General features: G+C 44.5%; 3 protein-coding genes and 3 non-coding genes across 6 annotated transcripts; 2 read left to right on the top strand and 4 right to left on the bottom strand.

Annotated features, from left to right (window-relative positions):
* Nucleotides 1-318: 318 nt before the first annotated feature.
* LOC124200583 (dynein axonemal heavy chain 7-like) lies at nucleotides 319-18,334 on the bottom strand. Its single transcript, XM_046596853.1, has 20 exons — nucleotides 18,290-18,334; nucleotides 17,177-18,018; nucleotides 16,950-17,097; nucleotides 16,732-16,884; nucleotides 16,454-16,675; nucleotides 16,252-16,383; nucleotides 15,952-16,190; nucleotides 15,589-15,892; nucleotides 15,296-15,511; nucleotides 14,628-15,121; nucleotides 14,442-14,564; nucleotides 14,221-14,374; nucleotides 14,060-14,161; nucleotides 13,670-13,993; nucleotides 10,920-13,421; nucleotides 10,731-10,841; nucleotides 7,694-8,917; nucleotides 7,411-7,566; nucleotides 4,914-7,346; nucleotides 319-1,086 (listed from the first exon to the last, which is right to left on the bottom strand). The coding sequence occupies exons 1-20, from the start codon at nucleotides 18,332-18,334 to the stop codon at nucleotides 505-507; spliced, it is 10,506 nt and encodes a 3,501-aa protein (XP_046452809.1). The 3' UTR covers nucleotides 319-504.
* Nucleotides 1,321-1,439, bottom strand: LOC124201226. The gene has a single exon (XR_006877556.1). It is a non-coding gene; the product is annotated as a 5S ribosomal RNA (ribosomal RNA).
* On the bottom strand, nucleotides 3,873-4,036 carry LOC124201244. The gene has a single exon (XR_006877567.1). It is a non-coding gene; the product is annotated as a U1 spliceosomal RNA (small nuclear RNA).
* Trnai-aau lies at nucleotides 4,738-4,811 on the bottom strand. The gene has a single exon. It is a non-coding gene; the product is annotated as a tRNA-Ile (tRNA).
* A 131-nt stretch (nucleotides 18,335-18,465) lies between the features above and the next one.
* LOC124201148 lies at nucleotides 18,466-20,330 on the top strand. The gene is made up of 3 exons (XM_046597618.1): nucleotides 18,466-18,620; nucleotides 19,062-19,295; nucleotides 19,393-20,330. The coding sequence occupies exons 2-3, from the start codon at nucleotides 19,256-19,258 to the stop codon at nucleotides 20,100-20,102; spliced, it is 750 nt and encodes a 249-aa protein (XP_046453574.1). The 5' UTR covers nucleotides 18,466-18,620; nucleotides 19,062-19,255; the 3' UTR covers nucleotides 20,103-20,330.
* Nucleotides 20,331-21,164: 834 nt separating this feature from the next.
* Nucleotides 21,165-23,276, top strand: LOC124201143 (tripartite motif-containing protein 2-like). The gene is made up of 7 exons (XM_046597611.1): nucleotides 21,165-21,515; nucleotides 21,632-21,786; nucleotides 21,856-21,960; nucleotides 22,036-22,302; nucleotides 22,389-22,500; nucleotides 22,631-22,801; nucleotides 22,868-23,276. The coding sequence occupies exons 1-7, from the start codon at nucleotides 21,384-21,386 to the stop codon at nucleotides 23,186-23,188; spliced, it is 1,263 nt and encodes a 420-aa protein (XP_046453567.1). The 5' UTR covers nucleotides 21,165-21,383; the 3' UTR covers nucleotides 23,189-23,276.
* Nucleotides 23,277-24,494: the final 1,218 nt, after the last annotated feature.

Here is a 24,494-nt window from a genome sequence, read left to right as displayed (position 1 = left end):
GGGTCTTCCCCTCTTATATAGAATGTCTTTTCTCTCTCGTCGGCTATTGCTGCTGGTCAACTGATAACATCGCTAGAAGTCTATATCGCCGTTTTACAGCATGCACGACGATTTTTTGATTTGCTATTCCGTGAAAAATGGTGCCTGGCACAGTATAGTTGTAAAACAAGCGACATCGCCTTTTATGTTTTGTTTATCACGGCACAGAAAAGTGCGAATGGATCATCGTCACGCTATATAGGAAGTTGAAAGAGCGCCGCCCGCAGCAGCGCCAGTCACGTCCGTTCAAGGCGTGTACATTAACCGTGAATAATACACACACAGCACAGGTTGTTGAGTGCTATCTAATAATGGCATAGTCTGCGGGAAAACTTGGCAAAAGACGCTGAGTAACGTCCAATTGTGTATAGATTTTATCAAAAAAAGAATTGGCGAAAACATTGTTTCTTGATGTATAATTTATATTTTTGGAAATGACTTTTAAAGTGGACTGGGGACGGACGGTCAGTGATCTTTGGCGTCCATTAGCGCTTCTTCTTCGTCGTCTTCGGTCATTGTGACGTCGATGGATTCCATGGGCAACGATTGACCGCCAAATCCACGGACCAATTGGCTCCAGAGACGCTGCGACAGGAGCGTCTGCCGTCGAGTCTCGTTGACTGGATCACCCAGACAGTCGTAAATGAACTGGAAATCGGCCGACGGCAGGGTCAGATTGGAGGACCAGGTGTCCATCAACTGGTCGAACGCCTTTTTGTAGCCGGTCCGGGAGCCGCTCACCAAGTCCGGCAGGAAGCGGCAGACAAATTCTTGACGGCATGCGGAAGGGACGTATTCCTCCAGGTTGCCGATGGTCACGCGGTGGAAAGTGGCGGCCCAGTCGTGATTCTTGACGGATGTCAGAGTGGCGATCTGTTTGGCCGTCTGCCACAGTTCAACCAGCGGTATCAGACAGCCCCAACGATCCCAGACGATCAAGCGCAGGATCAGTAAGAGAGCGGCAGTTTTCACTTTCAACGGGTAGCTGGCACACGCTCTCAGCGGATCATTCATCAGCCGGTCGAATTCCGCCGATCGGATGAATTCCTGTCATGTGGGGAAGAAATTCATGAAATTTAAGACCATAAAACAATTCATTGAAATTTCATGTCGCATAATAATTAAGCGATTTAAGTGCATTGAAAAGAGCAAGAATATGAATTAAAATGTGTTTTTTTGTAGAATCGAAAAGATAAATTAAATGACACTAACAGTTTAGCGTTAGAATATTTTAGGGAAATTTTACCACAAAAAATTTTGGTAAAAAAAGAAAAAGTTTAATGCCAACAGCATCCCGTATTCCCAAGCGGTCACCCATCCAAGTACTAACGGGACCCGACGTAGCTTAACTTCCGGGAGCTGACGAGACCGGGTGAATTCTACGTGGTATGGCCGTTGACAAAGACATAGCAAATAAAATTGATGTCTATTGACTTCGAATACTTTACCAATTTCATATTTATCATTATACTTTATACTTTCTCTTATATCATAATTTAATTAACTATTGCGTCGGGAATTGTACGAACACAATCCCCTGTTTTCAAAAATTAATCTTGAATATGACTAGAACTCCATAATTGCAACTGGCTGATTCTATGACTTGAATACTTGAACTTCATAATCCACAGTATGAAGATGATTCAACCAAACACATTTAAGCCTACATCTATAGAGATTTAGCCATCATTAAGATTTACCTTAAATATAATCGTGATTCCACAGCTATTTTAATATTTGTTAAGCTGAAAGTACGGTGGCGAAATGTAACAAATTATCTGAAATATTTTGTTGGAATCTGCAATAATTTTCTTTCGAGAATCCGTTTCAAAATCGGACATGATAATAATCAAATACAGTTCTCCTATCAAAGATTAAGTAACACATCTACTCAATACAAGAAAACATCTTCTTCGACTCCATTTCAGTTTTATCGTTCGATTTTCAGACACCCAATTGCCCGAACGAAAAATAAAGTTAATCACATCGGGACCGAGCTCCAGCGTGATAACATTTAGATAAATGGCGCTAAAAACTCATCCACTCATTGTAGCAAATCTGTAAGAATGCATATTGAAATACCCATTAAGGGTGTAATAACTAATAACATAATTTGCTATATCCTATGAAAAGAAAAAAAATTAGAATTGCGTTGACAAGAAAATTTAAAGATGAAAAATCATTGAAGTGAAATGGAATTTGGCGTGAAATTTTCAAAGGGCATTTACTGAATTCAACAATTCGTCCAGCTCACAAATAACCCGAGGCGGAATGCGGATGAAAATGGCTATAAATTTGTTTTAATGTTTTTTTCTATTTCGGGCTTTATATGGGGGAACGGGGAATGTATTACCGCGTAGTAAGTCAGAAGAACCACATAGTTGGAAAAAAGGCCATTTAATAGCCCACGTGGATGCAATCGGGTAGCACAGGGTAGCACGCAATCACCGTTGTTGAAATGAACACAGCCCGGGTTTTCCCGTGTATAGTGTATTGCTCCGTTACTGGCACCACCAGCTTTCCCAAAGACATGTAACGTATCAAACCTTCATGAATATTCAAATTGATGGGGGGGGAATTCATTGCCCGCAACAAAACGGCGCTTGCAACAAACTTGGCCAAACCCAGGCCAACCCCCAATTTTTTATTGCTATATAGTCATCAGTTAACTGAAAAGATAGCAATCTCATAAAACAGCCACCGGCGGTACATACTACTATTTTTCATAAATCTATTTTTATCAACGCAAATTAATTGGCAAATGGAAATAGCCCCCCAGAAAATGGCAATATTTTTAAGGGTCATTCAAGTACGTGAGGTTTCTTGTATACGCGCATCAATGCTTGGGTCAAGCCCAGCTTTTAACGGTCTTTAATTGTCCAGCCTCGAGTGGTGGCAATTTGCATGTCAAAACGGCAATCTTTCGATGAAATCTGATGTAAAAAAATCCAACGCTTTTCAAGGTGTCATTTACCTCCGCTTGGGTTGTATTCGGAGCGCTTTAAAATTCTATATTTCTATTTAGTGTTTCAATGTTGAATTGAGTTTGAACCAAGCATATTTAACTTAGTGTTACAGCAGCGAAGGAGGATCAGCAATCATTATTCCCTGTTTCAATTAGTATTTTTCTTTGGAATTGTTATAGGAGTTAATTGTTTTTTGTTTCGTTACTCGTCAGATGGCGAAAGCGAACAGCTACAAACACAAGAAATATTTACCAGTGTACACTTGTACTCTCTCAACTTTGTTTAACGGCGACAGTCGTTAAGTTTGCTATCTCTTTAATTTAAATACATCAAGATGAGAGTCTCACGGTACGATTCCTGATATCCCTTTAGCCGATCACGTCATCCATGAAACTCTGTGTGCCGTTCAGGGTCTTGGCAAACACAAAGAGGCAGCCGCAGCCCGTGTAGATGACGATGAGTATTAATCAATATTGACACACACAGTCCTTCCGCAAATGGATGTTCCTCAGCGGGGAGAGCTGGTAAACAAGGAGCTCGAAGTTTGCGAAAGACAAAAGGTTTTTTTAAAAAGGCACATTTCCCAGCGTGAGTCACGATCCTAGCGCTCCATTAAAGGATTTCAAATAAAGAAAACGTGATGGGTTTATTGAAACTTTCATCCTGTTGAGTTTTCGGCGTTCGCAAATAAGGTCTCGCACAACTGAATATGTATAGTGGGAATGGCGAAATACGTACATAATAATATTAAATTCATAATTTAGTTGAATTACACGAAATATAGTTTTTAAAGAAAACTAGCAAATTTAAAAGATAACTTTTTTCTTCATTTCCACCCATGATCATTTTAATATTATTTTAATTAATCAGGGAACGGCGCGAACGCAGTCCCCCACTACCAAAAATTGTACTCCCGAGTTAACCGCATTTGGGTTAATCGCAAGGGTCAGCCCGACCGTAGTGCAATGGAAGGGCCTCACCCTGGAGGAACCACCTTAGTGATCATGGTTGCCTCTGAGCCAGGTAAGTATGCTTATTGCTGGTTTTCGTCTCCTTCTTAAATCTTCCCAAAACAAGAAGCTCGATGGCTAAACCCACCGCATTCGAATCGCTGTATCTTAGCGGATTGTAAATTTATGCGAACGGAAATCAATTCAAATGCAAGCAGCAATCAAAGAAATTAAAGTTCATATAATGAAAATTGATTTCATTATTTAATTAGTCTGCAATTCGCATCGATGTATAAAAAAAGTGGCGTTGCATTGAATGCCGTTATTTGGAAAGCGAGGGACTGATAGGAGTAGGGGTGGAGGGGGGAGCTCATAGGGGATGGAACAGGATGGGAGAAAGCATGTGGGGTGTGGCCTGTTCTGGAAAAGAATGAGACCTTTTGCCGAAACCTTTTTTGATAGGCTAATTCTACGATGATGGGGTTCGGCAACATATAATGCCAATTCTTTCTAATGGCTTTCTAAAATACTCTACTTCTAGATTGGATTATATAATTATATGTAAGATTGTACGGGCTCCTTGGCATAAAATAATTGAATGTTGTATAAAAACAGTAAAACTGTCTCTCTTTTAAAATTTCAAATGAAAACAATAATCTATGCGAACCTTTAAAAGTTTAATTACAACAGCTCAAAACGAATAATTCCGCTAACAAAATTTACATGAGATTGTTAACCAAAACCGTTGTTAAGTATAAAGTCGCATATAATTGAAAAAAGTTTGGCTCGTAAGAGGATCGAACTCATGACCTCCGCGTTATTAGCACGGCGCTCTAACCAACTGAGCTAACAAGCCGTACTTTGTTATGTAAAACTAACCGATATATACACTACAGTAACAAACTTCTTTTATAAATTGTTTCTCTAATTATTATCGTAAGAGAAAAATCCGACCAACCTGAAAGCAGTCCTCGAAGGTGTGGACGTGCTCGATGTAAACTGTCCGGCAATTTTCCATGAGAAGTCGCGGTAGCCGAGCCCGTCGTCGACTTGCCACCGATCCGACTCCATCGCTTTCGTCTTCCTCATCGAAAGCCTCCCACAAAATGAACAGTTTGAATTCCGCCGAAATATTATCGGCGGCCAGGTGTTCCAGGAGCACCCGGACGTTGTTAATCATGGATCGAAGATGAGCGAATCCCTGAAGCACCAGCCAGTTGCCTCGACGGACGCAATCCTCCACTTCGACCCAGTTCAAACTGTCCAGTCCGGCCACGGCGGCGAAACGGACCCGGTCTTCGGGGAAATCGAATTCCCGGCAGAGTCTGGAGATGATGGCCAGGAGATCGACACCCGGCTCGACAAACATCAACAAGGGCGTGACACTGCTAACGTCGGCGATCGACGTGACGTAATCGTTGAATTCGACTTTCTGGCCGATTTTCAAGAATTTCTGGGCCATCGTCTCCACTCCGGCAGCAAAGCGCCAACGGTTCTCCTCCAGCAGGACCTCAGCCACCCATTCGTCCCATTCCGGATCGGGAGTGACGAGCGAATCGTCCATGGCGTCATCCCTGTGATGCGCCGTATTGGTCTGATCCAGCCGCCCAGTCGCCAGATGGTTGACGAACGTCGACCGGCAGAGTTTCTCGCTCCTGGCCACGCAAAAGGCCAGAAGCAGCGAAGCCAAAAGCCGCTGGACTCGATCCAGCCCGGATTTCAATTTGCGGGTGAAGAGACGAGCGGCCAATTTGCGTCCGGTGCTGGTGTTGGAATCGAAATCATCGGCCTGGTCGCCTTCGCCGTCCTCCAGGCAGGCGACGACAGCGTCGGAGAAGCAGGCCAGGGGGAAGCGGAGTCGCCGGAAGAGATCCTCCATCCGCCAGAGGGCCGACAAAATCTGGACGGCCAGGACGGCGGTGGGTGCGAAGCTCTGTCGCTGGGTTTCCATCCGCTCGCGGGTCTGCAGGACGACGTCCAGCTTCTCCTTGAGCAATTTCGACTGGGTGATGGCCGGCAGGAGTGAGGTGATGACGGCGTCGTTCTCGATCCAGTCGTGCTCACTCTGCGACAAAATGTTGAGCAGACTCTGCTCCGTCTCGTCCAGCTGGCAGCGGATCTCCGACATTTGCTTGCACAGCTGGATCTTCTCCTCCGTGTCGGGCCGCTCGCTGTTGACCAGGGCCGACACCAGCGTGTCGTTGATGCCCGGCTGCTCCAGCGTCAAGTCGACCACCGTCACGCACAGTCGCAGCTGCAGGTCGACGTCTTCCAGCGACGTCTGCGTCCGCAGGTACAGCTGGAACTCGGCCGCGTACTCGACAACGTCCGAGCCCAGTTTGATGTAATTAGTCGATCCTTGACTGAAGGTCTGCTTCAAAATGAGCGGGATGATGGCCGGATCGAGTTCCGTCTGGGTGATGTCGATCACCACCACCGTGCCCAGCTGAAGGGCGCCGGATAGCGGTTCCAGGTAATCCGGCGCCGACATGTGCAGGTAAGTGGGCCGGTTCTCTTTAGTAGCGTTGAGGGCGTCGATCCAGCGCTCGGCAATGTTGTGAGGATCGATCAGGAGCGGCACCCGCTGGATGTGACGCATGGCAACTCCGCTGCGGATGCAGTGGTCGTCTCGCGACAGGTTGGCCATGATCCAGGCCGCTTCCACTTCCCGGACTTCCGATTCCAGCAGCGTCAAGTAATCGTCAGGATCGGCCGGAATGGTGATGATGCTGCCGGCCTGATCCGACGGACTCAGGGCCCGGCATTGCTCGATCCAGCTGCGGAACATGTCGATCCGTTGGGATTCTTTCAGTTCAGCCCCGTAGACCAAAGCGGCGGCCGTCAAACTGCAATCGGCCTGGCAACAGCGGATGCGATCCTCCAGACTGACCACCTGCTTCTGCCACACTCGCTGGTAAACGTCCAAACTGGCCAGCAAATCTCTGGCCCGGTCGATTTGACACGAAATCTGCTCGACGTCCCGTTCCGTCCGCACTACTTTCTCTCCATTTCCATCCGACGGCGAGGATTCATCCGTGGAGGATTTGAGGCCGGCCAGGGCGTCTTTCCACTGCTGGGCGACGGCCTCCATATCGGCGACCCGCCGGGCGGCCAGTTCCAGTTTCTCGACGGCCTGGCAGCACAGCTCCTGTCGGCATTTGAATTCCTGTTTGAAATTCCTGGTCAAGCGGACGGCCACGTGGAGAAAATCCATCAGGAGCCCGTAGCGCTGGCATTGCGGATCGCTGGGACACGGCCGGTGGTGTCCGCCTTCCGTCGACTCGTGGATCAATTTGATGACGACCATCAGCCAGGATTTCTGCTCGGCGTCCAGCTCGATATCTTTGAAGCATCCGGACGCCACATCGGCAACAGCATCCGACGGCCATGGCTAATATCAATTTCCAATTTAATAATTTATAATCAATTCCGGCGGATTAAAAAATAAAACTTACGTAGATCCAAACGGTTTGACAGGCGGAAGCCACTTGCGGACATTCATCCATGACCATTTCCGTGTACTGCTCGCACGACAAAATAATCACGATCCTGATCTGCTCCCACATCCGCGTTTCAAACATGGATTTCAGCGCTGCTGGACTCCCGTCCGTCTATATATTGAAAAATTATTATTTCAATTTATTTTAATTAATTTAATTAGTTTTAATTAATTTCTTCAATTAATTAATTTCATCAATTATAAATTCATGTATGCAAATGAGGTGCAGAACAATTTACCTGAAGAGTTTTCTCCTTCTGGAGGTCGATGGCCCTCATTTGTTCCACCAGTTCGTTGCGCTCCTTGGCGTCGAACAGGTACATGAGGTCGCCGTGGGAGACGATGTGGTTGACCAAGGAGCGACATTCCGGCCGCTGGAACTCGACGTCCGAGCAGATGAAAACGCATTTCTTGTCGTCGTCGGCCGAGTCGATGAGGGCCGCTTTCAGGGCGTCCGTCCAGTCGCCAAGGTTCCAGGCACCTCCTTTGGTCGGCCCGTTCTCACCACTGGCGCAGCTGGACTCGTACTGGTGGACGGTCGAGTCGGAAGCGTGGCCGGCCAGTCTGGCCAGGGTGTGCCGACCGACGCCCTTGGCTCCGACCAGGATCAAATGGCCACTGGGCTGTTTGAGGACCCTGGACGCTTTGGCCATGGTGCGCATCAGGTGGCGGAAGACGTTGACGTAGTGCATGGGCCGCTTGTTCATGTTGTTGTACTCGGTGACGTAACCGTTGACGACCCTGGTCAAGTGCTCCATGTCCATGACTTCGACGTAGCTCCTGGACTCGGATTTGGGATCGGAGAAGTCGCAGAAGAAAATCGTGTAGATGTTCATGTCGGCCAGGTCGGCCAGTTCCACCATGTCCATCTGGGCGAACAGGTCGGACACGGTGGCCTGGAAATACGTTTCGCACGATTGCTCCACGTAGCGGGTGACCAGGGCCACGGGTTCCAGGAGCGTCAGCCGGTCCGAGTAGACCCGACAGGCCTCGTGCAGCCAGAGGCGCTTCATGGCACCGACGTCTTCGATCGATTCCGGAACGGAGAGCAGCAGACCGTGGGTGAAGCGCATCAGGTCGCGCAGGTTCCAGCGGCAGCCGGAACGGGCCGGATAGGCGGCCATGACCGGGCAGCCCGTCAGGTGCCGATAAATGCCCATAGAGGCGCTGATCATCTGGTCGATGACGGCGTCGAATTCTTTGGCGAACCCGCGGGCGTCCAGGTGCCACATGAGCATCCGGTAGAGGATGGTCGAGGCTGTGTCCAGGGTGGGCGGCTCGGACACGATGGCAGCGAATGTTTGCAGCACCTCATCCGGTAGCCGTTGGTGTACGTCACTTCCGTCTTCCGGTTCTTCTTCCGCTACGGAAGCGTCGGATAGTTGGTCGGCCCAGACGCGAGATGTCGCCACAAAGTTGATGTCAATCAGATTCGACGGACCGCCTTCCAGGCCGTCAAATACCTTAAATTTTGAAATGAATTTGAATAATACGAATTAATGTCAATTGTAATTTAATTTAATTCAAAGTCCTATCAAGTTTCATTCGTGTAAAATTTTGATGAAACGAATACGAAACAAAAAATGATAACTGGAAATTCAAATTCAAAACAAAATATGTTCAGATAAGGTTCCAGACGGACTAAAACTTATCGACGTTACATAAACAATCACAACTTGAATTGCTCTAGGCTAAAACATTATTCAGCATTTTAAAATTCATCCATGCAGAGAGATTACAGCCGCGTCCAACCAAGGGGTCCGCAACTCAAATTTACTTTTTATTTTTTTTACTTTTTCCTTGCTTTATTTTTCCTTTTTTACTTTTGAGATAGGCTTTCCTTCAAGCGAAAATAAAAGGGTAGGGAGGGGATGGGGAGGAGGGGGGGTTCGTTCGCGCGCGCCCTTCTTTTAGCACGTAAAGTAAATTTCCTTTTTTTTTCCTTTTTTCACTTTTTTTTGCTTTTTTACCTTTTTTATTGTAGTAAATTTGAGTTGCGGACCCCTTGCGTCCAACCGTTTATCGCTCGAGGCATTTGGCTGGTATTCAATTAAGTTGCAACGCTTTTTTTTTAAGATGCCCGCGTCTATCAGCTGGACATTGACGTGATGTCTAGTCCTTGATAACTGACAAGAATCTCTTCTTTTTTTATCGTTTTTCTAATATCGGAATTGGCTCATGGCTATACTTTCAACTGGCTTAAACTGGCTATACTTTAAACTTGATTGCACGTGCGGAAGGGCTAATGACTATTTTATAGATTTAAATAAATATGACTTAATAAACCTTGATTTTAACTTAATTGAGTGACACTCGAGCGCACTCAAGGAAATAATGGAAAACACCATTCAAAACTGCGATAACTATTTGTAAAACGATTACACTTTTTTGGATAGCGATACGATTGAAATTTTTAAGATTTTAATGTAATTGTGATTAGAAGAAATTGAAAAAAAGGAATTGGAGATGCAGGGTATCGATCCCCGTACTTCTCGCATGCTAAGCGAGCGCTCTACCATCTGAGCTACATCCCCTGATAATATGAACAAGTCTCTTTCACTATTTTTAACCCGATGGCTAAAAATTCTTAAAACGGGATTTCTAAAATGACCCAGAAAAATCAGTTGACCAAATAAATCCGGTTCTTGCCGCTTCAGCCACACGAACTCAATTAGGCGAAGGCGCGAAGCACCGTAGACAAGGGAATCAGAATAACTACATAAAAATTCCGTAAAAATTTACAACAAACATTAAAATTGCGGCCATGACAATATTGAGTTTTTGAAAAATGACTAAAATTCAATGAACTTAATTAGGAAAAAATCAATATGGAGATGCAGGGTATCGATCCCCGTACTTCTCGCATGCTAAGCGAGCGCTCTACCATCTGAGCTACATCCCCTGTAACTCTATCAGTTATTTAAAGAATTATTCAAAATGCTGAGAGTGCAAAAATAATCATAAAATCTATAAAAAGTCAAAAATTGTCCCTATAAAATGTAGTTCAAATTACGTGAATATACGATCTATCAATAATCTTAAATTGTCAAAACGTCCAAATAGAAATTTGATTTAAAGTTTAAGTTTTATGACACCTTCCAAAAGGTAATCTAAATGCTCTGGATATCCCAAAAAGGCAATAATTTTGGAGATGCAGGGTATCGATCCCCGTACTTCTCGCATGCTAAGCGAGCGCTCTACCATCTGAGCTACATCCCCGACACAAAATCAATAAAACCTTACAAATAAATCCAATTAAATAAAATTCAATCTCACCTGCCCGTGTTGAATGCACTGCTTGAGAAGCATATCGACCCGGTTAGCCACCCTGGAATTCAAAGTTTCCGTCTGCACATCATCGAAGAAAATGACGGCCTTCTTGCCCATCTATATTCACCCAAACCAAATGAATTCATTCACATTTTAAATGAATTAAAAAAGACAAAATGAATAAAATAAAGTTACCGTTGGACCGTAAACGGACTTGCGGCGGCGCTCCATTTGGCCCATCAGAATTTTCTGAGCCGTTTTGGCGTCCATCGATTTCGAAGTGTTGACGATAATCACTTGATGCGTCGCCCGGTTGAGCCTAGTGCGCAGGTAGTGACGGGCGGTGGCCGTCTTGCCGGAGGAGCGTGGGCCGACGATGACGCAAGGAATTCCGCACTGGATGAAGAGCGACATCAGGTGATGGGAGCGGAGTGAATCGGCCGTGGCGATGAACAGTTCGTTGACGGGAATTTCCCTGGACAGCGACGGCAAGGAGCGCAACTCTTCGCCCCACGGCTGCCACAACGGCCCGTTGTATTTGCCCATCTCGTGGCCCCACTGGACCATCAATTTAAAATCAAAGACGGACCCTTCGGCCGGCGGCTTGGCCGACGGGAAGAGATGGCCGTTCTGGACGGCCAAATCCATTTGCTGGACGAAAAACTCGTGGAAGGCCGACTTGCTGTCCATGTAGGCCGGAACGGCCAGCGTCCACAACATGGAAAAGAGGACGGTCCCCTGGAGCTGGGCCCTCATTTCCGGGTCCAAAACGGCCTGTTTCTTGGCCAGGGCCTCGGTGCTGGGGTCCGTCAAGCAGCGGATGAGCGACAGGAGATGCTTGACGGCCTTGATGGGGTGGAAGCCGCTGGCCGTCCGGACCCGATGATCGACCGACGAGTCGACGTATTCCAGGACGGACGGCAAAATCAAATTCAAAAGTGGGTCCAGGAAGAGGAGGACGGGCGGCAGAGTGGCCATCCAGGACTGGACGACACATTTCCAAGTCAAATGGTTCTGCCCGTCCAGCGGAATCAATCGACACTGGGCCACATGGCCGGGCGAAACGTGCTCGATGCTGTTCATCTCAAAGACCCAATGGACGTGGTCCGGCAGGGTCATCTGCTCCGTGCTGGGCAGAATGAGAATGCCTCGTCCCTCGGTCGACAAAGCTTCCAGGAGGACGTCCTGGACGGCCGTGATCCAGGGCCCGTTAAGGACAATCATCAGTTCGCCTTTGTCCGGCCCACCGCTGCGCTGGACCAGCTGGGGGATGATGGAAGTGGACATGTTGCTCATGAGATCTTCCTCGGCGTAGGCTCCGATGCAGATCCTCTCCTGGACAATGGGCCTTTGAGGCTTGGCCAGCCGCTGGCACTCGACCAGGATCTGCAGCAAAGAACTTTTGCCACTCAGCCGGAGGCCGTAGAGCAAGATGGGCAGACGGGCGTGCTGGAACGCTTGCGAGAGGTGACACAATTTCCATTTGATCTGATCGCTGACGTGCAGTTTCAATTTCTGACAGGCAGACGGGCAGGCCAGCACCACTGGGTCTTGAGTCCACTCGGTGGTCACCAACTTGTCGCCCGGGATCATTTGAGTCAATTTCCTGGTCCGATCGGCCGCCTGATCGGCCGGCAGCCTGGCCGATTGCCACGAGTCCAGGGCGGCGCTCAAACTGGACCTCCTGGAAGTGGCGAAAATCTGTTTGAGAATGCCAATGGCCGACGATTGCTGTTCGTCTTTATCTTCCGGCTTCCGGCAGTGGTCCAGGAAGCCAACAACGGCCGCCCAGGGTCCTGGAAAGAGAATCTGGGCCAGGGCGTCCACTTCGGGCAGTGAAAGATTGGTGGTCCGTTTGAGATTGGCGTCGAAATATTGTTGATGGTAGCTGGACGATTCCGTCAGGCAAAATATTCCGTACTGAGGCAGGCCGGCCTCGGTTAATTCCAGCCAGGGAGGTGTGGTGGAGGCCATGTTCTGCAGCTGGACCAGGAGCGAGGTCATGAAGGAAATGGTGGACTTGCCCAGGACGTCCAGGCGGTGATAGCAGAGCCAAATGCCGCAGGTGGTGGCCCCGCGGATCTGGCGCAGGATGTCGGCCGGCCCGACCCGCTCGGAGCAGTCGAAACGGACCAGACGCTGGCCGAGACAGTGGGAAAGACTTTCCAGGAGCTCGTTGCGCGGCTCGCCAATCAAAATGCCGGCCAGGTGGTGACTGAGGGCGTTGGTGACGATCATGGCCGTCCGTTTGGCGTCGGCGTAGGCCACCATCCTGGGCGGCAGGCCGATGTACTCCATGCCGTACTCCAGGGCCATGTCCAGGACGTGAATCTGGACGCGGTTGTCGGTCCAGCGGAATTTCAGCGAGGCCTCCCAGGCCAGAACGGCCGCCGCCTGGTCTTCGGTCGACGTCAAATCGCGGAGCAGGTCCCGGTAGTAGAGGGCCATCAGGGTGACGGACTCGGCCGTCAACCGGTGAACAGTGTCCGAAGAAGCCGCCAATTTCTTCTGCACTCCGCTGAGGAACGAGTCCAGTTTGCCGGCCACGTCGTCCTGCAGCAGCCGGCCCGATTCAAAGGCCGTGTCGATGGTGCCCGTGCAATAAACCTGGACGGACAAGATGGCGATTTGCGACGGAGCAGATAGCAAAACATTCAAATCGGTTCCGTCGAAATCCTTCAGGGTATCCGTAATCACCTAGACACGTAAAATTTTATGTAAATTTTATGTAAATTCTTGTAATAATTTTATGCAAGTTTCATGTAAATTTTATGCAAATTATATGCAAATTTTATGTAAATTTTATGCAAATTTTATGTAAATGTTATGCAAATTTTATGTAAATGTTATGCAAATTTTATGTAAATTCTATGCAAATTCTATTGAAATTTTATGCAAATTTTATGTAAATTGTTATTGAATTAAAAAATAGGGAAATTAATTACCTGATTGAGAGTTTGTTTGAGGACGGACTCAAGATGATTGAGAAATTTGTCCAGCTGGCCTTTGCATTTGGCGTAGCTGACGGGCTCCTTGAGGGGTAGCCGCTCGCCGGTGGCGGAAACGACGTGAGTGACGTCATTTTCGGCCGTGAATTCCAAATTGTGGACGCCTTCGTAGAGTCGCCAGAGGCAAGTGGCGAACCGGTGCGGGTCACGCGACAAGGACAGCAGCCGCTTCAGCTCATCCTCGGCCAGCAGGAAGAAGCGCGGGTATTGCAAACGTTTGTTCTCCATCAAATTCTGCAAGTTCTTCTCCAATAGCTGGATCTGCTCAATTCATTTGAATTTAAATTAAATAGAATTAAATAAAAAGAATTGAAAATGAAACGGTACCTGCTGGATGCAGACGATGAGACGCTCGTTCATCCGCTCGGCGTAGAGAAGCGAAAAAACTTGTTTGCATTGGCTAATCAGTCCGAGCACATCCCTCCAATTCTGCCCATAATAATTCGAATAAGTGAATTAGAATTAGAATTAAAATTAAATGATTTAACCTTGTCGATGGCGCTGAATTTACGGGCCTCTTCCGGGGCGATGCTGAGGACGTCGGGTGACGTCAGCAACGGTTCCAGACTGCACCAGCGCTCCTGGATGAAGACGCACTGTTCCAGCAACACTTGCAAATCGTTCAATTGCTGCTCCCACTCCCTAATTCATTAATTAATTAATTTTAATTCATTTGCATAAAACTTAAATAATAAAATAAAAATGATACTTGGCGTCTTTTTCAAAGGGTTTGACGTAAGGCGATCGCCGCATGATCTGAGTCTCCATCATGTGATCCTCGACCAACAGCTGGATGCTGTCCACTTTGCCCAGCACTTTACCCTCTCCCACTCTACAAACATAAAAATAATTAAATTAAATCAATATGCAAAAAATTAAATCGAATTAAAGTTACCGATAATTTTCCACCGGAAGGACGACCTGGACCCACAAGTTCTTCATGCGGAGTAAAGAATTTTCCAGGGCCATTTCCTGCGTTGCCGAATTGCTGATGACTTCGATCTTCTTGAGATGCTCGTTGAGCTGCAGGGCCAGCAGCTGCTGGAGCGAAGTGGCCGCCTCGGAGCTGAGCCGGACGCCGACCGTGTCCCAGATCTGCTCCCAGTGGCGCTCCCTCAGCGCCGGATTGCCCAGCGTGCGGATGAGCGGCAGGACCTTATTAAAGTCCCTCAACTTGGTCTCCACTTGGCTCAACAGATGGCGGACGTCCGACACGTCCGGCAGCTGCTCCTCCACCGTCGACAGGCTCTGGGCAAAATTCTCCGTTTCCTTGACGATCGTGTCCGGATTGAAGGAGCCCAGCCGGCTGTCCAGCCAATTTTGTTGCTGCGTCAGAAACGACGACGACATCTCGAAGAAATTCAAAAACGGACTCAAACGCTCCCGGACCTGATCATATAAAAAAATTTAATGTAATCAAAATTAATTTAAATCAATTAAAATTTATTTTAGATTAAATTTGAATCAATTTCAAAATTATAAAATTTTACTTGAATGAATAAAATTTTACTTTAAATGAATTAACATTAATTTGAAATCAATTAAAATTAATGTCAAACTGACCTTGGCAAGAGTGGGGTACTCGGTGACTTCCCATTCGAAATAGACTTCCTCCTCGTTGATTCCTTTGACGTTGGTGATGGCCTCTTCTAGGCGGAAGAGAAGCGACCGGGCCTGGACGACGTACTGGCCCAGTGATTCCAGTTCGCCCATCTTCTGGAAGCTGTCCATGATGCTGGTGTAGACTGTCACGTTCTGGGCCACTTTCCCGCGCTTACTCTATTTCAAATTTCATCAAAAAATGTTATTCACATTCCGGATGGAATTATCAAATTATTAATTCAATCACAATAAACCTTGAGAGCCTCTTCCAGTTCGGTCCGTTTGCGCTTGAGCAGACGGCCGTGCTCGACCTCGGAGGCGTTCATCCGCCTCTTCCACATGATGACCTCACGGGCCAGGGCCGAGTGGCTCTCGCTGACCTTCATCTCGTCGCACATGAACAGGTAACAGCGCAGGATCTTGAGGATTTTCTCATCCGCTTCCGGCAGGGTCGAATCCACTAAAGTCCACACCTGGTCCCGCTGGTGGATCCACTGGGCCGTCGTTTGCGGAACAGTCAGGGCCATGTCGGCGTATTCCGCGTAATCTTGGCAGATACTTTTGACACCCAAATTTTATAGATTTAATTAAATTAAATTTGATTTAAAATTTGATACCTGGTGGCCGATAAGGTGAAATTCTTGCTGAACCGGACCAACAGTCGATCGATGATGGAGGCGATTTTGTTCTTGAGGGACGACCTGAGTCCGCCCATCTGGACCAGGTAGCGCCGGCCGACGGGCAGAGTGCAGGGCAGGTCCGTTTCGATCCGCTTGAGCACCTGGCGGTAGTGCTGGACTCTTTCCTGGAGCAGGTCGAAATCAACACCTTCTTGATCCAAATTTTCCAGCTCCTCCTATAATTAAAATTCTTTTTTAAATTGTTTCATTCAATTCAATTAGAGATGATTCAATTACCGAATCTTCTTTTAAGAAGGAAGAAAAGACCAGGAATTTTTCCAGGGCTGTAGTCAACATGACGTTGTCGTCGGCGAATGCGTCCGCAATGACCCGGCGGATGTGATCCAGAAATTCCGCCGGAGTTTTCACCTGAATTTGTACAAATTTCAATTTCAAATAAAAACAATTCAATTAATCCATACGATTTGAGATGACAGACTTTAATTGAATGAATGGGTTCTGATTGCTGGGCAGGATCGCTCTGATTCATTTGTTTCCTAATCGTTTCAAAGACCAGGCGACTAGACTGGAGTGACCGGTAAGCGGCCACTGAGAGGAGGTCGCAAAATTGTCCCCAGGCTAAACTGATTTCCTGGACGGGCGGATCGAATTTGAGTTGGCCGTCGTTCATCGACACGTGAATCACAAACACCAATTGATTCTAAAAATGAATCAAAATGATTTTAAGTTAATGAAAACAATTAATGAATGAAATACTTTGACATCTTGGCGATTGTTTAGCCACAACCCGAAGTTGGTCATGTTCTCCTGGCGCCATTCTTGAAGTAATAAGCCGATGAGAGTGTCCAGCGTCCGGCAAATCAGCTGGACGTTGCCGTCGGACGGAAGAGCCAATTTCTTCCTCAGCGCCTATGGCATTAAAATAATAATAATAATAATTGTTTAGAATAGAAAATCAAATGAAATTTTGTTACGTATTTGACGACGCTCTTGACAATCGTCTGCCAACCGTCGACCAAAAGTTGTTCGGCCGTCGCCAATTCCTTTTCCCAGCTGATTTTCAATTCGCCAATTTCCCAGTGATCCTTACGCAGTCGACTGCACTTTTGCCACTGCATCGGTCTGTGTTAATTCAACCGCCAAATGCAAATTGTCATTCAAATTTTTTTGGCGGGAAATTTAAAAAATTTAAAAAACTGACCTGATGAATTTGTACCACAGGGCGACGAATTTCCGGCCGTAAAAGTGATGGATGCAAAGCTTCCGGCCGAGGGAGCGCTGGACGGTCAGCATGGGCTTGTGGCGATCGGTTTGACGTGGACAGCTCCTGGCCATCAGGATCGGCTGATCCCGTTTGCAGGTCCAACTGAGTGAACTGCCGTCGCTCAAAATGAAATCCAGCGCCGCCGTTTTGACGTAGCGGTTGTAACTTTTGCGGATGTCGGACTCGAGGCAATCCTCCCACAGGGTCCGGCATCGGGGCAGGATCAGCAGCCGGCCGCCTTCGCTGACACGTTCCAGCAGCGACGGCTGGATGGCGGCCAGGCGATCCGACTGGAAGTAATCGGCAACGTGGAAAGAGTAGCGCAACCAGATCCTTGCCACGTCGGTGTGCGGACGCGGGAGCGGGTCCAGCAGGGCCTCTTCTAGACGGGCAGCCATTTCGTTGTCTCTCAGGTGAGTAGGATTGTCGTCACTGCCCAGCACGATGGTCCGCAAGAGTTTCCGTCTGACGTTGAGCCGATAGCGTCGATGAAAGATGCAGGTCGACTCTGTCCGGGTGGACGACAACACCGTCACTGGTGGCCGTCTGATCCTCTTGTGCATTGTCCGTCTGCTTCCCAGCCGAATTGCTAAATAGAGAGTAATTTCTTCGTGGCGTATAATCAAAGTGGAAAGGCCGCGTCTGTTGGGAATGAAAGTCGGCAGTGGACTGGGTATTCGATGGCCGTTGTTGGATCGATAGCGCCACGGGAGACACGCCAACGGGCCAGCAACGGGGTCGATTGATGTTTGAATGATTCTCAGACTCAACACTGTCAACTGATGAAATAAATATGAAAAATAGAATTCAAAAATATTACCATACAAGAAAAATGACAATGCAGCATTTAATCGACTTCTCACCTGAGCAATATGTATGACTGGATTTAGGAGTGGAAAGGGACAAGAGATCGTGAGCCCCCCCCCCCCCCCCCCCCCAAAAAAAAAAAAAAAAAAAAAAAAAAAAAAACACTGTCGGTTAAACGGTTAATTATTCGTTTAGATAAATCCGTCGGATAAATCTAAATAGTACCAGTTCAATTAAATATACCTGTAGACCAGGGATATAAGAGTCGCTGGAAATTTTTTCCAGCATCAAGCGCCTTCGGTGGCAGAGCGGGATTCACGGTCCGATCGCTAGCTGGCGCCGTATATATTACAGTGCATTTCTTTTTTATCGCTATTGCCAGCATAATGTACTAAAGGAAATGGTGATAAAATGCCTCCGTGTCCTATCCTTGACATCACCACAGAGCAGCAACAGTTGGTTTTCAAAACTACGCAGCAGCAGAAACAAAGAAATTACACGACTTTGACATCAAATGGAATTTAGCTTTCAGACGATTGATTGTCGGATTCATCCAGCATATAACCAAAACACGGCAAGTTCCCAAAAAATGACTAAGTCTTGCGTAATTGTCTTCCTTGTGGTATTTTACTAGAATTATTTATTAGAATTATTGAGAAGTTGAGTCGGTTTCACTTATCATCAGATCAAAGCTATATATTCTACACGTTATATAGAGTATATATACAATTAAAAATAAGCGCATGCGCAGCAGTAGAGCTGTTAATATAAAATGTTTTGAAGGAAACCCATCAACTATTATTAGGGGAAAACATATGCTGTTGGTATAAAACTGACAATACATAACAAGCACAGGTAACCTAGGTAACTATCTCACTCACATTATCGTACGAGTATACACACTTAATTGTATATATAGTAATATAGGCTAGACAAGTATTTAGTCAAATAGAGATCCGCCGGAAGACGATAGCAATTTTATCTTATCTTACCTTATTCACTCTTCCAAAAATAGGAAACACTGTTGTGTATGTGACATTCGACGCCAACGAATGAGTTATAAGCATTCGCTTTTGGTTCAAGTCTCTTAACTGAATCGGTGTGTGGAAAAATAAATATAAAAGAGCTTGTTCTTATATTGAGGCTGGTTACTTTAACCACGAGAGAAGCTAAGTCAAAAGTGAAGAAAGACAAAAGTGAAATAAAAACATGGACGACATAACGGACGGTGCAAAATCCCTTTCAATAGGTACAGTACGTTATCCAAATCGAAACTGCTTTGTGCATCAATTATTTGACTGATGTAGATCAAGTTTTCAAATTAAATATTTCTCCCTTATGTCTAGCGCCAATCAAAAAAGAGGAAGAAGGAAACTCGGAAGAGAATACTGAACCGATTCCGGAAGGAAATCCGAACGCACCTATTATTGTCAGCGGCAAAGCATATACAGTCGCCGGTGAATACGACGCCATTAAAGATATCATCGACAACTATGGATCAGAAATCATTGGAGGGTTTCATGAAACAATTGACGTGGATGGGGAGATGGCAGCTGAATCTACTACAGGGATCTGTTACATTCGAACGCCTGAAACACAATTAAAAAAGGATCAGATGCTGCAGAAATTCCGTGAAGAAAACATTTTAGTTTGGCGAGAAAAAGTAGTCAAACAATCAACAAATGGATATGAATTAGATCTGGCAATTGAAGAGCATTTACAATTTGTATTAGACAATATAGGTCGAATTAAATTTTTTAGGTCTCCGGAAATCGAGAACAATAGCGAGGAATCAAACAATTCAGCGAAAATTTCATATGTACTCTCTAAAGGATGTTATTGCATGCCCAATGGTAATCCAGTCGGCACACCCAACAAGTGTAAGATGGGCGTCAAAATCGACAGCGTGAATACTAATAAGAAAAACAACAAACAGATTAGTAAGAAGGATTTAGAAATAATCATCACGAATCACCTAGAGAGAACCGAGGAGAACGTCAACCCGAGGCTTAAACCGAAACAGGAATCAAAGGAAATAAAAACAGAAAAAAAATAAAACAACAAGAAGGAATCTACATATATTCGCATATAATTTACACACGTCGTCTTTTTGGTTTCAAGGGCGACTATTATATTAATTTTTTAAATATATATATCTCATCAATTGATTTATCCTCATTGCTGGTATACCATAATAACCTGCAAGAGCTGAATTTAACTATAACATATATACTTACACGAGCTTTTATTTTTAGCCAATACAATATGATTTTTAATCCGGAAATAATTTGTTTTTTAATTTTTTATTTGTACATCATTGAATTCAGCCTAACTGAGCTATGCCTGGGGATTTCGCCATTTCGGCTTTCAATGGCGAGATCGCTTCGTTTATATTTTTCTGGCCTTATTGAAAGAAAAACAAAAAGGCTCTTTTTTTTTCATTGGCTGCGCTATCTGTTCAATACAAAAAAGCAGCAGAACAAACCAGATACCAGATAGTTCCATTACAACAGTTACACTTGTACCAAACCAGTTAGATGTCCGAGATGGCGAGATGCCCGTGATTTTTTGTGAAATGACTTTCCGATTGAAATTAGTCCCAAATATCCCAGCTAATCACCGGGGATGTAGCTCAGATGGTAGAGCGCTCGCTTAGCATGCGAGAAGTACGGGGATCGATACCCTGCATCTCCAACTTTCGCACCTTTTTGGGATTTCTAGAGCATTGCCATGTGGAAAACTTTCTATTTTCTTCCGTTGGTTCCCTTTTTTCACTCTCAGAATTTACAGACTGATTTCAACGAACGAGGAAACGTCGTTTTTTTTTAAATAATTTTCTTTAGGAATAGGACTTAAATTGGTAGTTGTTGTATAAAGTTGTACATAGTACTTTCATGTGCAACTAATTATGCAAGAATTATGAAATGTTGATTTTTAGATTTTCAACGAGAAAATGAGCGCATCTGCCTTGCGCATTTATTAACCTTTTTTACATAGATAGACCCTGGGCCTGAGCTGCAATGACAACTATAAACTAGAATTTACGAACGTCACATTTTACATCACATTTTACATGCAATCGCTTTAATTTTCCCAGCAAAATATTTTCAATTTAATCAATCATAAGAGTCATGAACTTGAGATTGTTTATGTTTAATTTGTAGTCTGCGTGGCTCTGGCGGTCTGGCCCCTCTGGCTCTGCGACGTCTGCATCTGTAATACACAGACGTTATTGCGTGGCCTTGAGAGTTCGTCTGAATTCGAAAACAAATAGTCTGTCTCGAATTTAAAACTGATTTGTTTCACTCATCCATTAAATTATATTCTAAGCATTAAAATGGCTACTGGAGGTTCAAATGAAGATGACTATTTATCAACTTGTGGCATATGCTTCATCAAGTATGATCTTCTCATGAATCGACCCAAAGTACTGCCTTGCTCTCACACATACTGTTTCACCTGCATTCAAGTAAGTTTCTTGAAACAAAACTAGTCGTAAAAATGTTTGGATGATTTGCAGTGTGCGATTAAAATTAATTTGCTATTGCAATTTCTCTGCATAATGGCTTTTCCTACTTTCATCAGGTTATGATTGGTTCTGGGAATCCATTGAAATGTCCTATGTGTCGTAAAACAGCAGTTGGAATTGATAAAGTTGAATCCCTACCCAACAATGTCCATGCTGAACACAATATTCTTTTGAATAAGAAGTTAGAGAAAGCTGAAGCTGAGGCCAAATTGTTAGTTCTTTATTTTAAATCATTCAGTTGCTGTTTGAATAATTTATTTAAACTCACTTTTTTTTCTAGATCCTCAAAGTTACTGGATGCATATTTGAAATCCAACAAGTCTGAATGCCAAGTGTTTGTCGTAACAGATGATCATGAGCCAAAGGTGTTGTCTATCAACGCCAGGTCAAATATTAATTCATTTCCTTTTAGAATTGTTGAGTTAATCGAATAATTTTTTATCTGTTGTAAATAATGCAGTAAAGAAGTTGTCAACCATTTTCATCATACTTCTGTGAAGATACCGGATACAGAAAAACCAGCTAAATTGCGAATTTTTAATTTTATGGTTAAGGTTAATGACATTCCTGCATTTCCTCTGTTGATGACATCACTTGTTAATATCTTGAAAGCACAAAATCCTGATGTTGTGTTTCTCTACAACGTCGAGCCGGCCACTCTCGATCGCCTTAAAAAGAGTCTTCCCAATTTCAGATTTATTTATAAATTCAACTATCTAGAGATGAGGTACATTCCTAGTCACTTAATTCCAGCATGAATTGCAGCACTTTTAACTCCAGCATCTGTGTAATTTTTTTTATTATTATTTCTAGCGTAACGCTGTTGAACACTTCCGTGTCTTATGATTCCTACGAAGTCGTACAACTTCCCCAAGAGGATATAACTGATTGCTATAACTATAACTATAACTTGCTTAAAGTTGATGTGAGTTATTAGCCTGAACTATTTTATTTTCTTTCTTGCTTTTAATTTTGTCTTGTTTTTTAACTTTTTTAGTTAAGGCCTAAAAATTCTATTCTAAATTCTATGTATTTTATTTTATTTTTTACTCAAGGCGCATGTGGGATCTCTGAAACTAAAATTAATCAACGCTGAGATTGACATGTACGCAAGTGACATGTGGCGGGAGAATTTTACGAAATTGATGTTGGACGAACTAGGAAAGGCATCCGATGCAACAGCGAACATCATTTTGAGAATGGGGGGTCGCTGTGATAATAAAGATGTATTTTTTCTTTCTTTGCAATTCATTGCTTCTTAGTTAATTAATGGAACTAATTAAAATTTCTAGTGGGATACCTACACACGAGACGTTGGACTAGCTCATCGCACCGTTGATGTATGGGAAGCGTGCAAAAAACCAGGAATGTGTAACCTCATCTGGCGCTATGACAACATGACTGAAACCGATGTCTTGGAGTATAAGGATTTTAACGGTAAAATGCCCTATATCGACCGTTATCTTTTTTCACGCGTATACTTACGTCCGGCCAACACTGTTATCGCCCAACCTAAATTCTATGGTGAAATTGAGTTCTTAAACATCACCCCAGCCTCTCACTCAGCGATCTTATTTGATTTCGATATTTCAAGCACATTTTGTCTATCGTGATTAAGGATGACCCTGAAAATCCAGAACTATGAATTGTTTCATGTTGCGCCAATTTCAGTTAAAATATACAACATACGTACGTTGTAAATTATTGTGTTAAATTGAACAAATCATTTTTCATCCTCCTTTAGTTTCTGAAAACAATTTTAAACCCATCCGTTATTTTATCCGTTCCGCATTCAAAATCTAAAACGTTGGAATCAAATTGTTATATTGTTTGAAAAATCCGCGCCCTTTTCAGATTGTCGCTTGGAGCGCTCATAAATTATCTCCTCTTTGATTGACTAAATTTTTTTAAAGCTTCCCGCCTTTAAGCCATGCAAGTCATCTGGTGGAAAATATCGGAGATTGAATTCAAACCAAAACATCAAGCCACGTTACAAAATTCCAGCATGGAGTTGTAAGTTAAAGAGTGAAAGTTACTACGTCGATTCACCGACTGTCGACGCTTGGCCGTCGAAATTGGAAACGTTTTGACCTTACGGGACAACAAATATGTTCAATACATCATTCATCTCAGTGAAAAATTACGGAATGCTCAAGCTCAGATAAAACGGTGGGTAACATTGTGCGCCTCCTTACAAATTCAACTTCTAAAAATTTCATTTCTATTTGGACATTCATTTTAGTAATATGCCGGTACCAAATATTTATTCCATGGTAGTCCGGTAGTGTCATCAAAGTTTTATCAAAACCAACTCCAAAATTTTGCTCATTTATAGACTGGGGACGATTGGTCAGTGGATGCATATGTTTCAGTAGGATTATGCTCCTACAGAATCCCGACATTGTATTCCATAACCGTGCTGATGAAGATCTATTACATCTTCTTAAAAAAGCTTTTCCAAAATTCAAATTCATAACATCTGAAAAACTAAGGTAATTTGGATGCAATTGAAGTGGCTGGCAGTTTTATTATTTCGCTAATTTCTGTCTTTTGGATTTATTTGATTAAGAGTTTTAGTAATTCTTAACGAAACTGTATCTTAATGACTCCTACTCCCACTTAACCTTAAGTCTTCCTAAAGATGCAGGTAGTCTTCGCAAAGATTTCATTCTCGAAGTGAATGTGAGTAAAATTCAAGGTAAAATTCTTAAATTGTCAACAGTACCCCTTCTCATAATCAACTTTTATCCGCTTTCAAAGATCATTAATTTTTTAGGCGCACTGTGGTCCAAATATGTAATTTTAAAATTTAGATAAAGAATCGTTGTGCATGTAGCTCAGATGGTAGAACGCTCGCCTAGCATGCGAGAAGTACGGGGATCGATACCCTGCATCTCCACATTCGACTCATTTTATGGA

This window comes from Daphnia pulex, chromosome 8 (assembly GCF_021134715.1).
Source record: "Daphnia pulex isolate KAP4 chromosome 8, ASM2113471v1".
NCBI classification, from domain to species: Eukaryota; Metazoa; Arthropoda; class Branchiopoda; order Diplostraca; family Daphniidae; genus Daphnia; species Daphnia pulex.
Note: the sequence above shows the minus strand (reverse complement) of the source record. Positions and strands in the feature narration are given on the sequence as shown.